The sequence below is a fragment of the Capricornis sumatraensis genome, chromosome 16 (assembly GCF_032405125.1).
Source record: "Capricornis sumatraensis isolate serow.1 chromosome 16, serow.2, whole genome shotgun sequence".
Lineage (NCBI taxonomy): Eukaryota > Metazoa > Chordata > Mammalia > Artiodactyla > Bovidae > Capricornis > Capricornis sumatraensis.
The window spans coordinates 39,306,704-39,325,583 of NC_091084.1; the positions used below are offsets into that span (position 1 = coordinate 39,306,704).

At 44.9% G+C, this 18,880-nt stretch overlaps 1 protein-coding gene across 1 annotated transcript in view; it reads right to left on the minus strand.

The window, feature by feature from the left end:
* The window catches only part of INSC (INSC spindle orientation adaptor protein), a 133,224-nt gene that overhangs the window by 56,602 nt on the left and 57,742 nt on the right, over window positions 1–18,880 (minus strand). The window contains exons 3-5 of the mRNA XM_068988692.1: window positions 8,980–9,325; window positions 7,952–8,004; window positions 6,772–6,895 (exon numbers count right to left, since the gene is read on the minus strand). Of these exons, the coding sequence (XP_068844793.1) occupies window positions 6,772–6,895; window positions 7,952–8,004; window positions 8,980–9,325 (523 nt within the window). The remainder of the gene's footprint in view (window positions 1–6,771; window positions 6,896–7,951; window positions 8,005–8,979; window positions 9,326–18,880) is intronic.

Below are 18,880 nucleotides of genomic sequence, written 5' to 3' on the forward strand. Positions count from 1 at the left end.
ACTGCTGCCTTAAATAATATGCATCAAATCTGAATAGAAAAACCATGCAAAACTTGTATCTGTGAATTTTATCCAGTATATCTCAAAAAATGTGGTCTTTCTCAAAAATATTTCAATTACATTTAAAAGAATCATTATTATTAACCTTTAAAGTCTTTGGTTCTTTAAAGATACTTTTCTTTCCAGCTAATAACATCTCTCAGAGCTGAGCGTAAGACAGAGCTGAAAAGAATTGCTTGCATTTGAAAAGTACGCCTAAAGCCATTTTCAGTGTTTGATTTGCCCTACCTGTGCTGTCTTTGCTTTGTCTAAGGAGAATATCCCTCAAGAGCTCTGCACAATTTGAGAATAAATGGAAACAGGATAAGATGGGCTTCCCTGGTGGCTCAGACTGTAAAGAATCTGCCTGCAATGCAGGAGACCAGGGTTCGATCCCTGGATCAGGAAGATCCAGGAAGATTCCCTGGAGAAGGAAATAGCAACCAACTCCAGTGTTCACGCCTGGAGAACTCTATGGACAGAGAAGCCTAGCGGGCTACAGTTTGTGGAGATGCAACAAGTCGGACATGACTCAGTGACTCACACACACACACATACACACACACACTATACCATTCTGCCACATTTCTAGATTCAGAAAATTCCCACACCGGGAAAAAGACATAATTTATAATGCTTTTCTCAACAGAAATATTTAAAACATGGAAATGCATGGAAGCCTGAAGATCTATGGTTCATGAATACAGATTTCTTCTTCATTTGTTCTCCTCACTCCCACTCCAAGGTTTTTGCTAAAAATTGAGGGGGTGGGGGGAGGGCAATGCACTATAGTTTTGGGATGAGTGAGGAGTATGCCTTCCTTTCAGAAAATAACAGAAGGGCTACTAAAAACTACATATTATTGGGTTGTTTTTAAGAAAGAAAACAAATGAAAATTGACGATCTAGAAATTGATGTCCTTAAAAATATGTGTGCTCGAACTTCTCCTAGGAAATCTTTGGGAACGCAGAGGATACAATGCATCTGAAGTGGTAGATCCCAGGCTCAGTCACTTCAAGCAGCCCAGATCAGTGCAGCCTGGAGCGGCAGAAGCACAATGCTTACAGGAGAGTCTGAAATTAACAAATGTTGAAAACACTGGATGGGGAAGAATACAAATTGAGCAAGTCCTTGAGGAGGAATTCCAAATACCTGGCTTTGCACGAAGAAGAAATATATCACATACCCTTCCATGAAAAAGGAGACATTTTTCTCCCAAATATGGTAACCATCATATCACGATTAACCTGCAGTTAATCATTTCCTCCAGTGAATGTATGTTCAGGAATCCTTGTGGACTGTGGACAACTGAAATAGCCGTCCTGTTTCATATGCAACCAAGACGGTACCTGTCATCCACCCTCTTTCTCTCAGCCACAGATGAATGCCTATTAAGGTCTCCAGCAACCCTAAGTACAGTCTTGGGACTACATGTTGACTGGAATTCCCACCCTAAGGATTGAGGATTGGCCTGTGTTAACTTTCTGTGAGTACAGCAGCAATGCTATGATAATACAGTGTATGCAAGGTACCAACTCTTTGGGTCCTTTCAAGTATCATGGGGAAAGACCAGTACCAATCAAAAAGCCCTGCAGAAATCCTTCTTATTTCTGGGGAAACAGCCTGGGCTGTAGTTACCCAGGGAAACATGATTTCACACACACACACACACACACACACACACACACACTGGGATGAGACCTTCCTGACTAGGATGAGCTGAATAAGAAAATTAAGGAGAATCCTATTAATCTAAGAACTGGGGGCTTTGAATTATTGCTAAGAGTAAAAAGATTCAGCTTTCAGGTTTTTTTTTCTTTTTTTCCTTTCACTTTATTCTTTCCCAGGGAACTTTAAAATGAGATAGAAGACCACTTAAAAATTTTGAACATCCTATGAGTTCTCTTGGCAATTATGTTTGGATTACTTTTACCTTGCTGTTGAATTGCACTGAAGCCTTTGATTACCTGTATTAGGTACCATAGCTGAGCAAAATCTGAGAGTGGGAAAAAGAACAAGAAAGAAAAGTATGACCTTTAGTTACAAAATCTCCTTAGAGTCAATTTAAGGAATGTAGTATTTTGAGTCATTTCCAAGTTTAAATTGCCCACTGGGATTCCAGAAGGATCTACAAAGGAGTAGAGTTTGTTATCTGGGGGGGATAGCTTCCTGAAGGTGGGAAAAGATGGCTTAATAGGGAGCTGACCTCTTCTTCCAAAGGGCCCAGCCATACCTTTGCCTGACCACAGGTGGATGAATGAGTTCAATAAGGTTACAGGACAAGAACTGTGAACACTCAGGAGTGATGCTTGGTCACCAGTCCTCCTGCTCTGCTAGGGAGGGATTTCAGCAACACCACCTCTGCTGGCCTCACTCCCCACACCTCTGTCACTTGCCAAGAGGGTAGGGATACATTCGTGAGTTTGGAAGAAGGAACCGGGTATACTCAGCTTAGCGCCTGCCTCTCTTCTCTTAGGAAGCGTCCCTCTGACCTGACCTTTGCCACAAGATAGATACTTGTGCCTCAGGTGAGGTCTGAAGTTGCCCAGGTCTGCCTGGCACTGGGAGGGGAAACTTAGGGGTGAGATGAAGTTTTAAGTTCACGCAGCCACAGAGTCAGAGATAAACTCACGAACCAGTTCTATTAGAAGAAAGGTGATATTTTAAACTAAAATAAATATTGATTGATGGGATGAATATAAAACATCTATCCACATGAAGCTGAGTCAAGAAATTTAAAGGTGCAGGTGAGAGGTGATTTATTCCATAGAGGCCCCTAGAAGTCGTCTCCAAGTAAATCAACTTCTGTTAAGTCTCTTCCTCTTACTTCCCACACAGCTAATCCTTTAAGCCAAGAAAGTCTAATCCTTAATACTCATTAATTTTCCATTGGTGACTCCTAACAGGTAAGCCTTAAATTTCTATGCCCACCAAGTAGTTAAATTATCTCAATAAATAATTAGTAATTAGGTGATTAGGAGGCTCTTTTTAGCAAAGCCTGTTGTTAGCTTCTCTCAAGGTAGCTAGGTGTCTAATGAGTAAAGCTACTAACACAATCAGAAGCGTGCCACCAATTAGTCCTGTGTTGTCTTATTTAATGCCAACAACAACCCACTGTCGAGATGAAGAACTGAGCAAAGTAAGTAACTGGCTCCAAGTTTGCAGATCCAGTAAGCAGCACAGTCAGGATTTGAACCCTGATGCCTCCAAATGCCATGCTCAATTCACCACTCCACAAGGCTCACATTCATAGATCTATACGTTATCAAGATTGGAAGAAACCTTGCAAGTCATTAAATCCAACCTCCATCTACTGCCAATGCCCTTCCTGGCATGACTCAGGGATGGGAAGTTTCTAAGGCAGACCTTTTACTATGGGGCAGCCCTATTGCTTTGCCAACTCCTTTCTTTCATGGAGTGTCCTATAAATTCGTTTCCTCTCTTTGGAGGTAACACAGTGTCCATTCTTAGATTAAGCATCCCAGTGCCTCCACCTAATCCCCACATATCTTAATCTTTGCCCATACTCATCCTTCTAGGGACCTCCCTGAGCACAATCATTGGCAATAACACATCTAGGATCTGGAGCTTGACATAACATTCCAGGATGGAGCAGACCAGTGCAAAGTAGTGCTGGGTTATCACTGCCCTCTTTACAAGCACCATTCTACCATGTATTGTGATTTGTGGTGGAAAGAGCACTGTTTCTCTGCTTAAGAGCCTACGTGGCTCCCTTGTACACAAAAGGAATTTTCCCAAATTGCATTTCCTAAAACACCAGTATCCCAGAATAAGTGGATGGGTGTTTTAAGAATAAAAAAAGATCTGTAACTATGTAAGTTTGGAACACACTGCTTAACATTCATGCATTAATAAGTCTTTATTGGATGCCTACTGTGATATATATTAGTGAACAAAACAAACCAAAATCCCTGTTTATGGAAACTGCAGGTCAGACAAGAAATACTATGAATATGTGAGGACCTTTAAGAAGACTCACAATAGCATGTCATAAGAGAAATCCTAATACAAAGATATAAACTTAATTTTAATTATGTCAAGATGATAAAGAATAAAGAATCTGCCTGCAGTGCCAGAGACATGAGTGTGATCCCTGGTTGGTAAGATCCCCTGAAGGAGAAAATGGCAACCCATTCCAGTATTCTTTCTTGGGAAATCCCATGGATGGAGGAGCCTGGCAGGGGCCCTATGGGGGCCCATGGGGTGGCAAGAGTCAGACATAACTTAGTGACTAATAACAACAACTGCAAACATAGGATCCTGGTATAATTACTAACTTCTAGAGAACAGTATTTTAGTCACCTGTTTAGGAAACACATGCTCACAACACTGAACACAGATTACCCTGCCTTCAGGTGGTGTATCTCTTTATGTCACCACTGTCCCATTTGGAAACTTTCTAATGTAAAAAGAAGCTAAAGATCAGCCAAGAAATATTATGAGCACAGCAAGCTCAGCCCATAGGAGGGATTAGAGGACACCATGGGACATGTGGGAAGGAAGGGAGGAGGTGTCATGAAACTAACAAATACACAGAGGAATGGAGGACAGACACTGCCCCCTCCACCAGGGGAGGCGGATCAGTGAGGGACTCAGTTCTAATACAGGAGCAGTTGATACCACAGCTCTCAGGCTGAGCATCAGTGATGCAGGTGGGCAGATCTGAGGATGGGGCAGGATTCAGGCAGGGAAGCAGAAGGGTTACCAGGTCCAAACTAGCAGCACAATCCGTCTATGAATCTGAGACAAGGTGCTGGGATCAGGAAGGGACTTTACTGGGGAGCCGGCTGACTGAGAAGATAGTAGGGTAGCGCTGAAAAGGGGCCCGGTTGTCAGGTTCTTTTATGAACCAGAGATGGGAAGGGCTGGAGGAAACAAAGTAAAAAGACTATTCGACCCTAGCAAACCTTCTCTAGAATGGGCAAGCCTCAGGCAGGGGAATGTGTTAGTTTCAATTCCTTACAGTCTGGCAGCTCAGGTTATCTCCCTGAGGCAGGTCATTATGTATGCTTCCAATAACAAGAGCGGCAGGATGAGGGTTAAAGTCACAGAAGCAGATCCAACATAAATTCAAAAGTAAGCTTTCCCGGTTACCGAAGCACCAGATCAGGAATTCCACCCTGAACAAGGTCAGGTTGAGGAAAAACAGAATGGATCCAGGTGCCCCAGGAAATCAGATACATAGTCCGCAATGCCCAGGTAGGTTCCCGACAGCCTAAGGAGCTTTTCCGCAGGATTCTATGATCTAGAGTATCAAAAAGACATCCTACCCTTTGCCTGCGAGTAGAGACAGCTAAGGACTGACTGCTTGCAAACCCTGCTGGCTTCTGTTCACAATCCAACAGAACTCTTCCACTTCAGCCCTTTTACGTGAGCCTGGTACTGCCAGGCAACAAAGCATTGAAATAGCATTAAAAGCATCAACAGGGACCTGGGCTCCTGCTCAGGCATCCCTCCAGGCTCCCCTCGTCCCTACCACCGACTTCAACACCCCTGCTCGTCACTTCTCCAACTTCTTTACCCACTTTAGCTCCCATGTTCCAGTGGGCCCCTCCGGACTTGATGGTTCTTGATGGTTTCACTGGGGACACTGGCCCCAGCTTGAACTACTACCTGACCATACGTGTGACTGTCAGCATCTGCTCATCAGCTTTAAGCACCAGGGCCCCGGTCCTTCCTTCCCCTGGTCCCAGGCTCTGGGGACCGGGAGAGTGAACTTCACAGACCCTTCTGGGTTGCACAGGGCCAGCTACCCCGACCAGCAAGTGAGCCAGATCAGAAGGGCCTGTGCTGTGTACAAAATGAGCCAGATACACAGGAAAAAGAAAAAGGAAATGCTGGGTTAGGTAAAAAGGCTGAGTTTGGATAGAAGCCGATACGGGAAGGGATTTGTTATTTGTGGAAAGCTTTTACTTGATGGTGGGAAAGAATGGCAAATATGTAACACAATATTTCTGTAACTATAAATAACATGTAAATACCTTTCCTAATGAAAACCGTATGGAATCAGCTTTTCTGGGAGGCTTTTAAAATAGGAAAAGGCAAGAGAAGGAAATAACACATATTTAAACTATACTATGTGCTAAGTGCTTTTCTGATGTTGTTTACGTAGTCCTCTCACTTTACTTCTGGGGAAGATTTTCACTTTATAGATGAGGAAAGGGAGGCTACGAGATTAAGGAACTTGACCAAGGTCTCGGATGAACCACAATGTGAAAGGAGATGTCAGGTTCCAAAGCCTCCGTTCTTCCTGGAATCAAGCATCAGACTGTCTGAAGGCAGGAGCTAGACTATCTGACCTTTCTAGATTCCTCTCTATTGCCAGGATATCCAGAATTGACTTGCTCCCTGCAGGTGCCTTAAGTCTTTGGGGACAATGAAGATTCATTGTGTGCGCTGTGAACAATAACTCAACAGAGAAGATTTAAGGTGGTGGGAGCAATACTGAAAGTACAATTAGGAGATGGTGTGCTCTGCCACCGCCTTGCTGTGTGACCTTAGATCAGTTTAGGCCCTCTCTGGGCTCCAATTTTCACATCTGGAAAATGCAGAGCTGGGCTAGATGGTCAGCAAGCCTCTGCTCAGCTCTGACAGTCCTGTCTCTAAGGTGTTGGAGTTCACTTTGGCAGTCTGAGAAGAAAGGCCACTCCAGAGCTTCCCCAAGCCTAGCAGAACCATTCAGCCCTCCTCCACTGCCCAGCCGGCACTGACCTGCACCTCCCGGGTCAGGGCCAGCTCCAGCAGCTGGCCAAAGTGCTCGCCCAGAGTGCTCAGGGTCTCGCTCACACAGGCCTTCATCGACTTCAGGACGTGCTCATTCTCCACCTGGAGGCACCTAGGGAAAGAAACCCTTGATGGGCCACCGGAAGGAGCAGGCAGTCAGCCCAGAGCCACTTCTGGGGCCAAATCTGGGCCTGTCATAGGCCTGGTGGTGGTGCAAGTGGCCTGGGAAGAGGATATTGGCTCCAGGGGAGTCAGAAATGGAAATATTCCAAGACCGGCTCATCCTCTGGCTTCCTAGCGTTCTGAGAAGAGCTGGCCTAAAATGGAAGCTAACAGTGCAAGTCACCAGGAAGAAAGGCCACCCAAAAGTGGCTAAATCCATACCTTTGGGCTTCTCCCTGGGAGAAGCAACCATCAGTGTCTAGGGATGGGGGATGAGAGCTGCAGAGAGATGCTGGTGTGCTGTGCTCACTCTGAAGGTGTATCGCAATGCCCGTGCCCCTTTAAGAAATGGCTGCCTGCAGCGGTGCAGACAGGAGCCTTGAGGATTTTCTCCTCACCCAGGAAGATCAAGATTAAATCCACCCTTCAGGCCTGAGAATGTTTCACGCTGGAAGTCTGAAGAGCCCACACAGCCCTAGGAATGTCAAGTTCCAGGTTTTTCTTCCAGAGCCTGGGGGCTGTAAAGTGTGAGGGAGAGTGTCAACACACTCTTGGGTGTGCAAACAGACCAGGTTGAGTGTGTGTATGTATCTGAGTGTCGCTGTGGGTTTATGTATGTGGGATATGGAGAAGGTGTGAATGTACTGTGATTGTGTGAGTGGTCAGTGTGGATGTGAGGATAAGGTGTGTGTGTCTCCCCCATGGAGATCAGGGGGCTTCTCAAAGCTGTGAGAAAACTTTGCTTGCTACCAACCCTCATGAATCCTCTTTCTTCCTATGGCTGGGCCTCTCCTCTGCCTTCTACATTCTCCCATGCCTGAAAACAGAGCAGAAAATCCCCAGGGAGTCTCTTAAGGTTGCTGATAAAAGTCAACAAAAGGAAGCTCCCAGGCCACCACCAGCCCTGCCCAGCCCCACTGTTCCCATGGAAGGAGACAGACGCCAGCACCTTCCTCTGCCTAAGGATGGCAGACACAGTCCAGATTCACCCAGGGGCCAGATTTACCTCTCTGTGACCGCTGACAGCTCTGAACACTTCTCCATTAGCAGCTTCTCAATCTGCAGAAAAATAGATCAGTTTTATTCAATTCAATAAACATTGGTCGAAGACCAACTGCTGAGCTGGGCGCTCTGGGGCATAAAGATGAAGAATCAAATCATCCGATTTGGAAAACAGGCACATAAACTACAACCGTGCGAAATGGATGGCAACAGAGCTCATCATCAGCTGCTCTGGGAGCTCAAGGAAAGAAAACTGAACAATTAACTATGCTGGGGGATCAGGGAAGTCTCAGAGAGGAAGGGGCATTTGAGCTGGGTTTCAAAGAGTGAAGAGAAGTATACTATGCAAAGGGGAGCAAGGAAAAGGGTAGAGAACTAAGGTGCAAAATGATGCCAGAGGAAACAGATATAAACGGGGATTTTCAGTGGTTCACTCTGGACCTGAAGAAGATTCAGAATCATGGGCTTTGAAATTAGAAAGCTGTTGGTTGAATCCCATTTATACCATTCACTGCATAACTTTGGGCAAGTTACTTAGACTATCTATTTCCACATATATAAAATGAGGATACTAGCTAACATTTTTAATAAATTTAATTAGAACTCAGTCATCACAACAGAGCTATGAAATAAATTCTATTATTATACTCATTAGGATGATGGAACTGGGGCACAGAGAAATTAAGTAACTTGCTGAGGTCATACAGCAGATAGAACTGAAATTTGAACCCAGAGAGTCTGGCATTAAAGTGGGTGTATTTAGCCATTTCAGCATCTTGCACTGTGGCCTCACAAGTCATGTTGGCCTCACAGGTTGTGTGAGTTAAATGAGGTGTGTATAAGAATGTCTAACACAATTCCTAGCACAAAGCAGATACTCAGTAAAGGTCCTCACTGTCTTCCCTGCTTCATTGGAAGGGGAGGAAGGTCCCTGGGGCAGGAAGACTTCAGACTCTAAGCAATTCAGACCTACTCTTTTAAAAGACATTCCCAGTTCTGAGTGCCCACCCATGCCCAGGCCAGGCAACCGACCTGGCTCATCTCCTGCGAGGAGTTCCTGCTGACAGCGCTGTACTCGCTGACCATGGAGCGGGCATGGCAGGTCAGACGCACGCTCATGCTGTGGACACGCGCCCAGCGGTCCTGGGCCAGCTTCTGCCCGATCCTGCGCAACTCAGTGCTGATGACCCAGCCCCGCTTGAGCAGCAGCTGCAGGGGGTCTCCAGGGCCAGGGCCACCTGCCAGGATGAGGTCACCCTGTGCATCCTCCTCCAGGCTGATGGGCTTCGCCTGCAGGACACACATGCACTCACACTCCGTCATGAGCTTCAGGTCCTCCATCCAGCGCTGGACTGAGTCCACTTGCATTAGGTGCAGCCTGCAGCCAGGGAACAGCATCATGAAGGCTATTAGCACTCCTCAAGTTCCAACAGTTTCAATCCCAAGCCATCTGATGTTTCCTAAACACCTACTCTATGCTCATCACTGTTGCATTCACTTACCTTAAACTTCTTGCTCCTCATTATGCCCATCTTATAGATAATAAGATGTTTTAAGGGCAGATGACCAGACAAACCAGGCCATGAAGTCTGACAGAGTAACACACAATTTTTACAGTAAGAAGAAAACAGAAAAGCCTTAAGTATCAAGTACTGGTTATGTCAAATAAGCTATAGTACAGTGACATAGTTGTATAATGTGAACCTATTTAAAATAATGCTTTCCAAAAGTTTATAGCATTAATAAACACAAAGTATGCAATCAGTATGCAGAAATGTAAACACAACTATTATAACTATGTTAAAAAGCTATGTCTAGAAAAATATTTAAAAGGAATATTAAAATGCTAGTGGTTCTTTATGGGTGGTGAAATGAAAAAAATTTTTCAATTGTTTTCAACTTTTCTCTAACTTCTAAATTTTCTATCATAAGCATATATATGACTTTTTTTTAAAGCTAGATATTTTTCTTTTTGTTTTTTCTTACTTTATGGCTTCACCATGAAGCATGTGGGATCTTAGTTTCCCAGCCAGGGATCAAACACACTCCCTTTACTTTGAAAGCATGGAGTTTTAACCACCCAGTTGCCAGGAAGACCCATACTACATTTTTAATGGAAAAAAATGAACTCTATTTAATACAACAGCATAAGAATATCAGTTAGATCCTAAGATCTTTGTCAAATAAAGTTCACTCTAAAATCACTTAGTCAAACAATAGTAAGTAACATCAGATCATTAATGAAGCTTTGAGCATTGGTTGAGTGAATTACATTTAATAGCATGTAACCGCCAGGCACTGTGGGAAAAGTGGAGATCAACATGCCAAGCCTCCCCTCTCCTGGAGTTTCTGATCTGCCTACAGAAACAAGACACATTAACGAGAAGTTAAAAAATAATAGACTTCAACATCATTTGAAAGTTACGACAGAAAAAGATATGCACAGCTAAACTTTAAGGCTGGGTTTGAGTCCCTTAGCCCTTGGCTTGTGACAGGCTTCCAACTAGCCTTTTGTCATGCATCTTACCTGCCTCCAGCCATTCTCCATCTACCACGAGTCATTCATTCACCCCACAAATAAGTACTCAGAGTCTACTACAGGCCAAGTACTGTTCCAAGCCCTGGGCTATAACAACAGGTAGCAAAAAGCCATTTCCTTTGTGAAAGTTACGTTCAAGTGAGAGGACAGTCAACTTTCAAAGCAATTTCCAAGATACATAAGCAATGTATACTAGAGTAGTAAGTGCCATGAAGGAAAAGAACAAGAAAAAAGGCTGGAGAGTTGTGGAGGTGGAAGGGGAGTAGTTATTGCATTGTAAAAATAAGTGAGTCAGAGAAGGCTCACTGAGAAAGGGGCTTGTAAGCCAAGATTTGAAGGACAGGAGGGAGTGAGCCGTGTGGATATCTGGGGGCAAATTGTTTCAGGGAGAGAAAACAGCAAGAGCAAAGGCCCTGGGGCACACAATGTCTTTGAGATGTGTGAGAAATAGCAAGGAGGCCAGAGTTAGCCTGACAGGGAGACAGACGGAGGACTTGAGGTGAGAGCAGTGGAGGGTGGAGGTGGGCAGACCCTAAGGAGTTGTGTAGGACAAGATGAGGACTTGGCTTTTAATCCGAGTTATCACAGCACCCAGAAAGCAAGGAGGAGAGTAGATAGGTGGGCCCAAGGTACCAAGGAGGACTGAAATGATGAAGGCATGCTCCAATTATCATGGCTAAAATCATATCTTCATTTTTAATGAGAAGGAGTACTTTCTCAGTGATGCAGCTATCTATAAGGCTTTTAAATGTAATTTTTAACTACAAGACTTATACTTCTGCAAGTTATACATGTGGTTCCTTACAGCTTTTTAAACTGTTAAAAATAAGAGCTTACCAATGACCTTTCTTTCTCCCTCTCCCTTCATGAAAAATAGCTATTATATTTTGTGAAGAATTTGAATAGAAGATAAATGGATGAAAAATCGCTTTATGGATATACCACAATTTATTAAACATTTTCCCACTGTTGGGCACTCATTTGTTTCCAGTTCTTGACCACTACAGACACCATTATACATGTGCCATTACATATTGGTATCTTCATTCTATGCCATAGACCCCATGAGTAGGAGCGAAGTTCAGTAAGTTGCCACATTAGTTCCCCAAAGAAGCAATGCATTCCCCAACAATGCAGGAGAACTTTCTATACATATATGTTGTTATTCCCCTATGTGAGTCCCCCCTACCAACCACCTCCTTCCATAAGTTAAAATTCCCAAGGCTCAGATGGGGAGCTTCCTAGATCTGGCCCCAGCCTCCCTTTCTGCATACCGCCCTTTTCCATCTTCCCTCCAATCTTAGCACTCTCACCATAAACACACTAAACCTCCCTGTTTCCCAAACACGGCAGTCTTTTACAATCCATCCCCCTGCCTTGCACAGATAGTTCCTTAGATGGGAATCTTTTTTCTTTCTTCTCGACCTGGCAAGCTCCTATTCACCCTGTGATAGTGGACTTTGATGTTACTTTCTCTGAAAAGCTTCAGTCAGAGTTCATCAGCTGCCCCCCAGCATCTCCCACCTCTCCATGCTTCCTCCATTGGAGCCTAATAACATTCTATTGCGATTTGTGTATCTGTCTGCACTCTGCACATCCTATGAGGGACAGTCCCTCATATCTTGTTTATCGCCAGTGCCTGACAGATCCCAGCTCCACCTAGAATGAGTGGCAGGCATCTACTGCCCTACCTCTGCAGGGGGACTAAACGCGACTCCGCCACTCCACCTCCCAGGGAAGGGCCCCAAGAACAAGGTCAACTGACGAAAACATGCACAGCCTGAAAACTGAGAATTATGTTTTATTTGACAGACAAAACTGAGCACTTCAAGTCTGGGAGGTAGCCTTTCAGAATAGCTCCAAGGGACTGCTCCAAAGAAGTAAGGAAGGAGCCAGGATATATAGGGGGTTTTGCAACAAAGGCCAAGTAGTCAAAAGACATCTGTTAAATAAAGAAAACCAGACATCTCAAGTTCATGAATATAGCACTTTTTATGTATAGGAAGATGCAAGACTCAGGACTTCCTGAAATCGTTCTTTTGATATGCATCTCAGCTATCTAGCTATCTAGGGCTGGTACCTTGTTCTTTTCCATCCTGAGTTCCCCCAGGGCAGCCCACTGGCTGCAGACTGAGGCTGCAAAGGCTGAGGGCTTGGCAGCAGGTGGCCCGTTTGTCTCCATTCTGAGTTCCCTCAGGGCTCACCTTCAGGGGCGGCTATAGTGGCTTGATGACTGCAGTATCCTTTGTTTACTGATACACTGGCAACATTTTTCATTCATGACAACAGGATAAGAAAGGGGATATAGGAGATGGAAAAATATATGCCCATCATGTTCTAGAGATACAGACCTGGAGGCAAACTGACCTAGGGCTTTTAAGGGGCAACAAATAAACCAGTCAGTCACTCACTGACTCATTCTCTCCATAAATGCTTAGGAGGGGACATCTGTTGTTTTTGTCTTCCCAGCACCCTCCCTCCTTCCATCAATGGCAAAGGCAAGCTACACTAGCTGCCTGGCTTCTTGGTGGGGCAATGTAGGCTTCAGCATTTCCCTCCTCTTTGGGCGGGCCCCTGCTCCCAAACATAAAGTGGTCCCCCAGAAACCCTGTCTGCATTGTGTGAAGATGCTCTTCATCACAGCTGGTGGTTAATCCATGGGTGCGCCCCTGAACCAAGCTGCACTAATCCAATTCCCTCTCCCTAAACTATGAGACTTAGAACCAACAGTTAACAGACTGGAGGTACCGGACGTGAGTTACTTTCATGATGGCAACTTCAGCTGTTCCATGAGGAACTCCAGCATCAACTGGAGACTGGGGAACAAGGCCCAGAGTTAATCCTTATTGCTTGCAACCAAAAGAGTCTTTTCTGAAGCACAAGTTCACAGATAATTAAGCAGAGTTCAGTCAGTGCCATCCCTTAGAAAAATGGTTTTCTGGGAGCTGTTCGTTCCAGTTGGAGATCAGGGTCGGTTCATGCAGAAGGTGGCTTTAGAGCTGGGTAGGGCTGGGACACAACTTAGCAACAGAGTTGGAACGCCTAAAGACAGTGGGAGCATCTTCCAGGGCGCAACAGACAACAGGACAATGAGTGGGTCAGTGGGGTTAGAGTTAAACATTCTGGAAGAGAGGGAGCAAAGAGAGGGGAAAGCTTGGAGAAGGGGGATAGCCCTGAGCTTGAGAAGCTTTGAAGCCAGAGTAGGGGTTGGGCATTTATGCTGAAAGCCCCGAAAAGCTATTCAAGGGCAGCAGGCTAGGCAACAATGGGCAGAGACCAGTGGAGTTGAAAGATTCCTACCTAAATCACAGCAGCTGGGACCAGCACCCAGCACAAAGGAAACCCACAGTGCTAAGGTGGGCTCTTGGCTCATCTCCCCATGGAAGAGCTCTGGGGTCCTCAGGGGGAGATACTGACACTCCTTACTTCTGGTCTGGGTGGGAAAGGGCCGCAGAAGAACCAGGTAGAGAGAAAAAGAGAGACAAAGCCACCACTTGCCAATGACTTGGGCCCATTCCACAAGGGAACCTCCTTTCTGATAAGCCATGTTGATAGCATGTACTCCTGATATGATGAAGACATTTCACCTGTCACTTTTTCCCTGAAACCCATCTCAGTCTGATGAGATCCCCAAACAAAGATTTTCATCACTCCCCACTTCCTCCCCAACTTGCATGGAGGTTATTACTCAGTTCTTGCTCGTTAAGGTCTTTAAAAATTAGAAGGAAAGTGGGATTTCAGAAGCTTTGCTGATTAAAATCCTAGTTGATTTATCACTCTGCTGGTAAGAGAAATGGAATGACAAAACTATTGATTTCCCCGGTGTTTGTATATTTGTGTCTGTGTGTGTCCCTGTCGGCAGATGTGAACTCATCTGGGTATCTGTCTATATCATCTGTGTGCTGGTGTCTGGGTGAGAGTCTGTGTATCCCTACCTGAGTCAATACTCAGTAGAGTTTGTGTGTTTACTGGTCTTGTGTCAGAGAAACTTGAAGATTAAAAATGGATGGGGGTGGTGTCGGACTTGAGTGTGGGCTGAGATGACTCAGTTCCAAAGAAAAGAGAACAGAAAGTGGAGAAAAAAAGTAACTTTGCAATGGAGAAACCTGGCAAATACCACCTTAACCAAGAGATCAACCTCACTGCTGATAAGCCACATTGATAGCAGGTAGTCTTGATATGCTCTGGAGGAGTGTATGGCAATCCACTCCAGTATTCTTGCCTGGAGAATCTCCATGGACAGTGGAGCCTGGCGGGCTAGAGTTTATGAGATGGCAAAGAGTCAACTGGGTGACTAAACACAGCACAGCTCAGCACAGTTCTGATAGGATGTGAAAAAGACACTTCAAACTCTGTGAATTTTCCCCTGAAACCCGTAACTCGGTCTCATCATGGGAAAAACAACAGGAAACCAAACTAAGCGTTTGCACACAAACTAAGCACACAGCACACATGTACAAAAGACCTGACCGACACTCCTCAAAACAGTCAGGGTCACCAAAAGCAAGGGGAGACCGAGAAACTGTCATAGACAAGAGGAGACTAAGGCGATGCAGTGATGACTAAATGTAACAGGATACCCTGGATAGAATCCTGAAACCAAAAAAAATACATTCATGGAAAAACTAGTGAAATCCAAATAAAGTCTGGAATTTAGTTAATGGTAAAGGACCAATGCTGCTTCCTTGTCGTGACAAATGGACCAAGTGGGTATTAGACAGTAGTCAGAGGAACTGGGTATATGGGATATAGAAAAACTGTGTACTATCTTTGCAACTTTCTGCAAATCCAAAACTATCAAGCAAAAAAAATTTTTTAAGTTTCTTTTTAAAAGATGAGGTTTGGCAGGGAGGTGGAATTCAGATGACAAGCCAAGGATTTTCCACCCCATCCCTCTAGAAAGAATTTCACTTCCTGTGCTTCTTCCCCAACCGGAAACACAGGCGGAGACAGTACGTCTCTCTGACTTTGTGTCCCGAGCTTCACAGCAGGAAGCCTTAGTGCATCCAAGCTCCAGAGGGCCAGAAGACGGAACCTGGCTACAAAGCTGAAGCCGAAGGAGAGAGGGTGTATGGCTCAGCTAGGAGATAGAAGTTGTCCTCTCGGTGGGGAGAAACAGGGCAAGCCTAGTTGGCTCTGTCTTCAGTCGACCCCATCACCCGCCCTAGAGCCCGGCAATGGCTGGATCCCAGGCCAGACTCTTAGACCTGAGCCTTCTGCACTTAACGATCCCAGGGAGGCCTCACTCTTGCAGCCAGGCCCTTAGACTGGCTCAGGAAGATCCTGATCCCTCCTTAATGGCCTGAACAGAGCCTGAAGCAGAGTTTCCTCAGACACAACAGCCTATCGTGTAAAGGCCTTGAGCATAAGAGGAGCTTCTGCAGGCCCAGGCCAACAAGGCTTGCACGCCTGCACACGGTGGTAGAAAGAGCTGGCCCTGCTGCTCATAATCTGTGTGAGGGACTGAAGCCAGGCTGGCCTTGCTGCTGCTTTCTTCCCCCTTTTCTGATATTTTTATTGAAGTAACATACATATTTGTTGTTGTTGTTCAGTCACTCAGCTGTGTCCAACTCTGCCACCCTACGGACTACGGCACACCAGGCCTCCCTGTTCTTCAGTCTCCCAGAGTTTGCTTAAACTCATGTCCATTCAGTTGGTGATGCCATCCAATCAGCTAATCCTCTGTTGCCTCCTTCTCCTCCCTTCCTCAGTCTTTCCCAGCATATATATTTAGAAACAAACAAATAATATCAAGCTGAAGTTTGATGACTTTTCATAAAATCAATGTACCCTGGTATCCTAAAACAGACAAAGAAATAGAGCACTAGCAGCATTCCAGAAGTCACCCTTGCACCCCTTCCTGCTCACTCCTCAACCACAATAACCAGTGTCTTGACCCTCACAACATACATTAGCCTTCTTAGTCAGTTTCTTAACCTCTCTGAGCTTCCATTTCTTCATCTGTAAAACTGAGATAATAATAGAACCTGCCACACTGAGTTGATGGACAGATTAAATGGTGAACACAAAAGGCCTAGGACATTGCATAACACAAAGGAGATGCTCAAAAATGCTCATTCTCTTGGCTGCCCTTCCCCACATGCAACACTTTAGCACCTCTAATAACTATAATAATGGCAAGAATTTAGTGAGCACAGAGCTGTGCTGAGTATTTTACACGAATTATTTGGCTTACTCCTCAGGACAACTGTCTGAGTTGGGTCTTATCATCATCCCCATTTTACAGATGAGGAAACTGAGATGCAGAGAAGTAAAGTCACCCAGGTCAAAAGCAGTAAACCCTAGTCTCTCTGGTTCCAGAGTCTGTTCTTCACTGCTATGCTTCACTGCTTCACATTCTGCCCACCCCTTCAAAAAAATGTGAAAAGCAGACAGCAGGATGAGATGCCTCAACCCAGGAAGACAAGCAGGGCTATTTTCTCCAGGAAGAACTTCAGGGACTGCTTATTGGCAACAGGAAGATGAAGGGAAACTGTGAGCCACTGGCTCTGCCTAAAGCTCTGGGTAGCGGGAAGACTAGGATCACGGGCCCCAGAGAGGGAATTGCTGCTTTCAGGCCAAACCCACTCCTGGCCACGCAGTTCCAGGAGCTGCCTTTCCGGGTGACAGCCTCAGAGATGAGGACAGACAAGGGGCGCCTGTGGGGCAAGAAGAATCTGGTTTTCTTTAAGAATGAGCTTAAAATAACTTCCGTTTCTAGAGATTGTTTAAACAGATACCTCCTCTTTCTCTCCCGCAGCAACCAAACACACAGAGAAGAATAAACGAGCAGATAGTAAGCCCATGGATCCTTGCCTCCTGCCTCCTCCTAACCCCATTCCGTGGCTCATCCCCAGGCCCCAACAAGCAGGCACATCCCACTCAGGTCCAAGGCCAACTCTGACCAGGGAAGGAAGGACATTGGAGGCTCTGGCCCACCAGCAGGTAGAGGCCAAAATGGGTTGATGACAAAGGCATGTATATACCTACAAAGCCTGACTTTGCTCAGCTTGCTTTGCCTCCAAGTTACTCAAGTTACAACTAACCCATTGGGATAATATATAATCACATTAAATAAATAAGTTAAATAGATAACTGGGTGAAAAGCAGCTCTGAAGTCAAGGGGAAAGAGAAAGTAGACAAAAGCCACCAGTTATGACTAACATGTATTGGACCCTTACTGTGCCCCATAGCTGTACAATTATCATGTAGTATTTTATTTTCACAGTAACCTGGTTAAGTGAATGTTCTTATTGCCTTTACTTTACAGATGAACACAGAGGTGCACAACACTTACAAGACTTAAGAGAGCCAGAACTCCATGCAGGCTGCCTGATTTCATCAGCTATGTACACATTGGCCATTCTAAAGAGTTTCTCCACCTGTCTTTCTTGTTCACTAGACTTTGAGACTCCCCTCAAGAGTAGGCACTTTCTGATTTATCTCAGCACCACCAGTACCCAGCACACAGCAGGTATTAATAAATACTTATTTGAATCAGGTAAACCAAAGCGTTCCTGGAAAACAGATTATGAGCCTTGCTATGCCAGCCAGAAATATTTCCAGAAATTGCAGAGTGTCATGCAAGATAGGCATGAGTGCCCTGACTGGGAACATAGACCGGAAGCTATGACATCACTCCATCTCTGTTCTGGGGCTATATTTCAGACAATGTGTACTCTGTCTTTGGCTTAGATGTCAGAAAAAATGTAGATCAACCTATGGGTAAAATTTGAGTTTGACCAAGTAACTGGATACTATAAAAGACATTATAAAAAAGTTTTGTGCTTTAAATAGAAATACTTAAAGCAGATGTGAGCAGAATCAGAGAGACCTTTGTAAAAGGCATTGTGCAAACATTCCTATATTCCATGAAGCAATGCTCTGATTGGGTGGAGCTTGAACCCTTACGAACCATTATCCAGATTCTCAGAACTTACAGGCAAATGGCTTTCCAGTGAGGGATGGGGATATATATCTAAGCCTTGGCGAAGTGGCTGAAGGGAGCTCTGAGCTCCCATAGGAAGTGCCTGTCCCCACATGATACCTGTAACAAACATAAAATAGTCTCAACCAGTTTCATAAGATTTAAAACAATCCCTGGTCAATTCAATGAAACGCTACAGATGTTGATCATATACCAGGCTTTGTGCTGGCAACCCTTGCCCTTACACTGCCCAAGAGAAAAACAGACATAAACAAATACAGCCCAACCTCATTCTCATTCCAACATGATGTACCATAGTGTCAAGTATTTCCAGGCAGCCCTAGAGTTCAACTCTTATATACTTCCTCCCTACCCACTAAAAAAACACAGGTTCAGTCAACCACATGGCAGCATTGGGTCATGCTGTCATCTCTTCTTCCTTCACCAGACTTCCACGGGGTGTTATT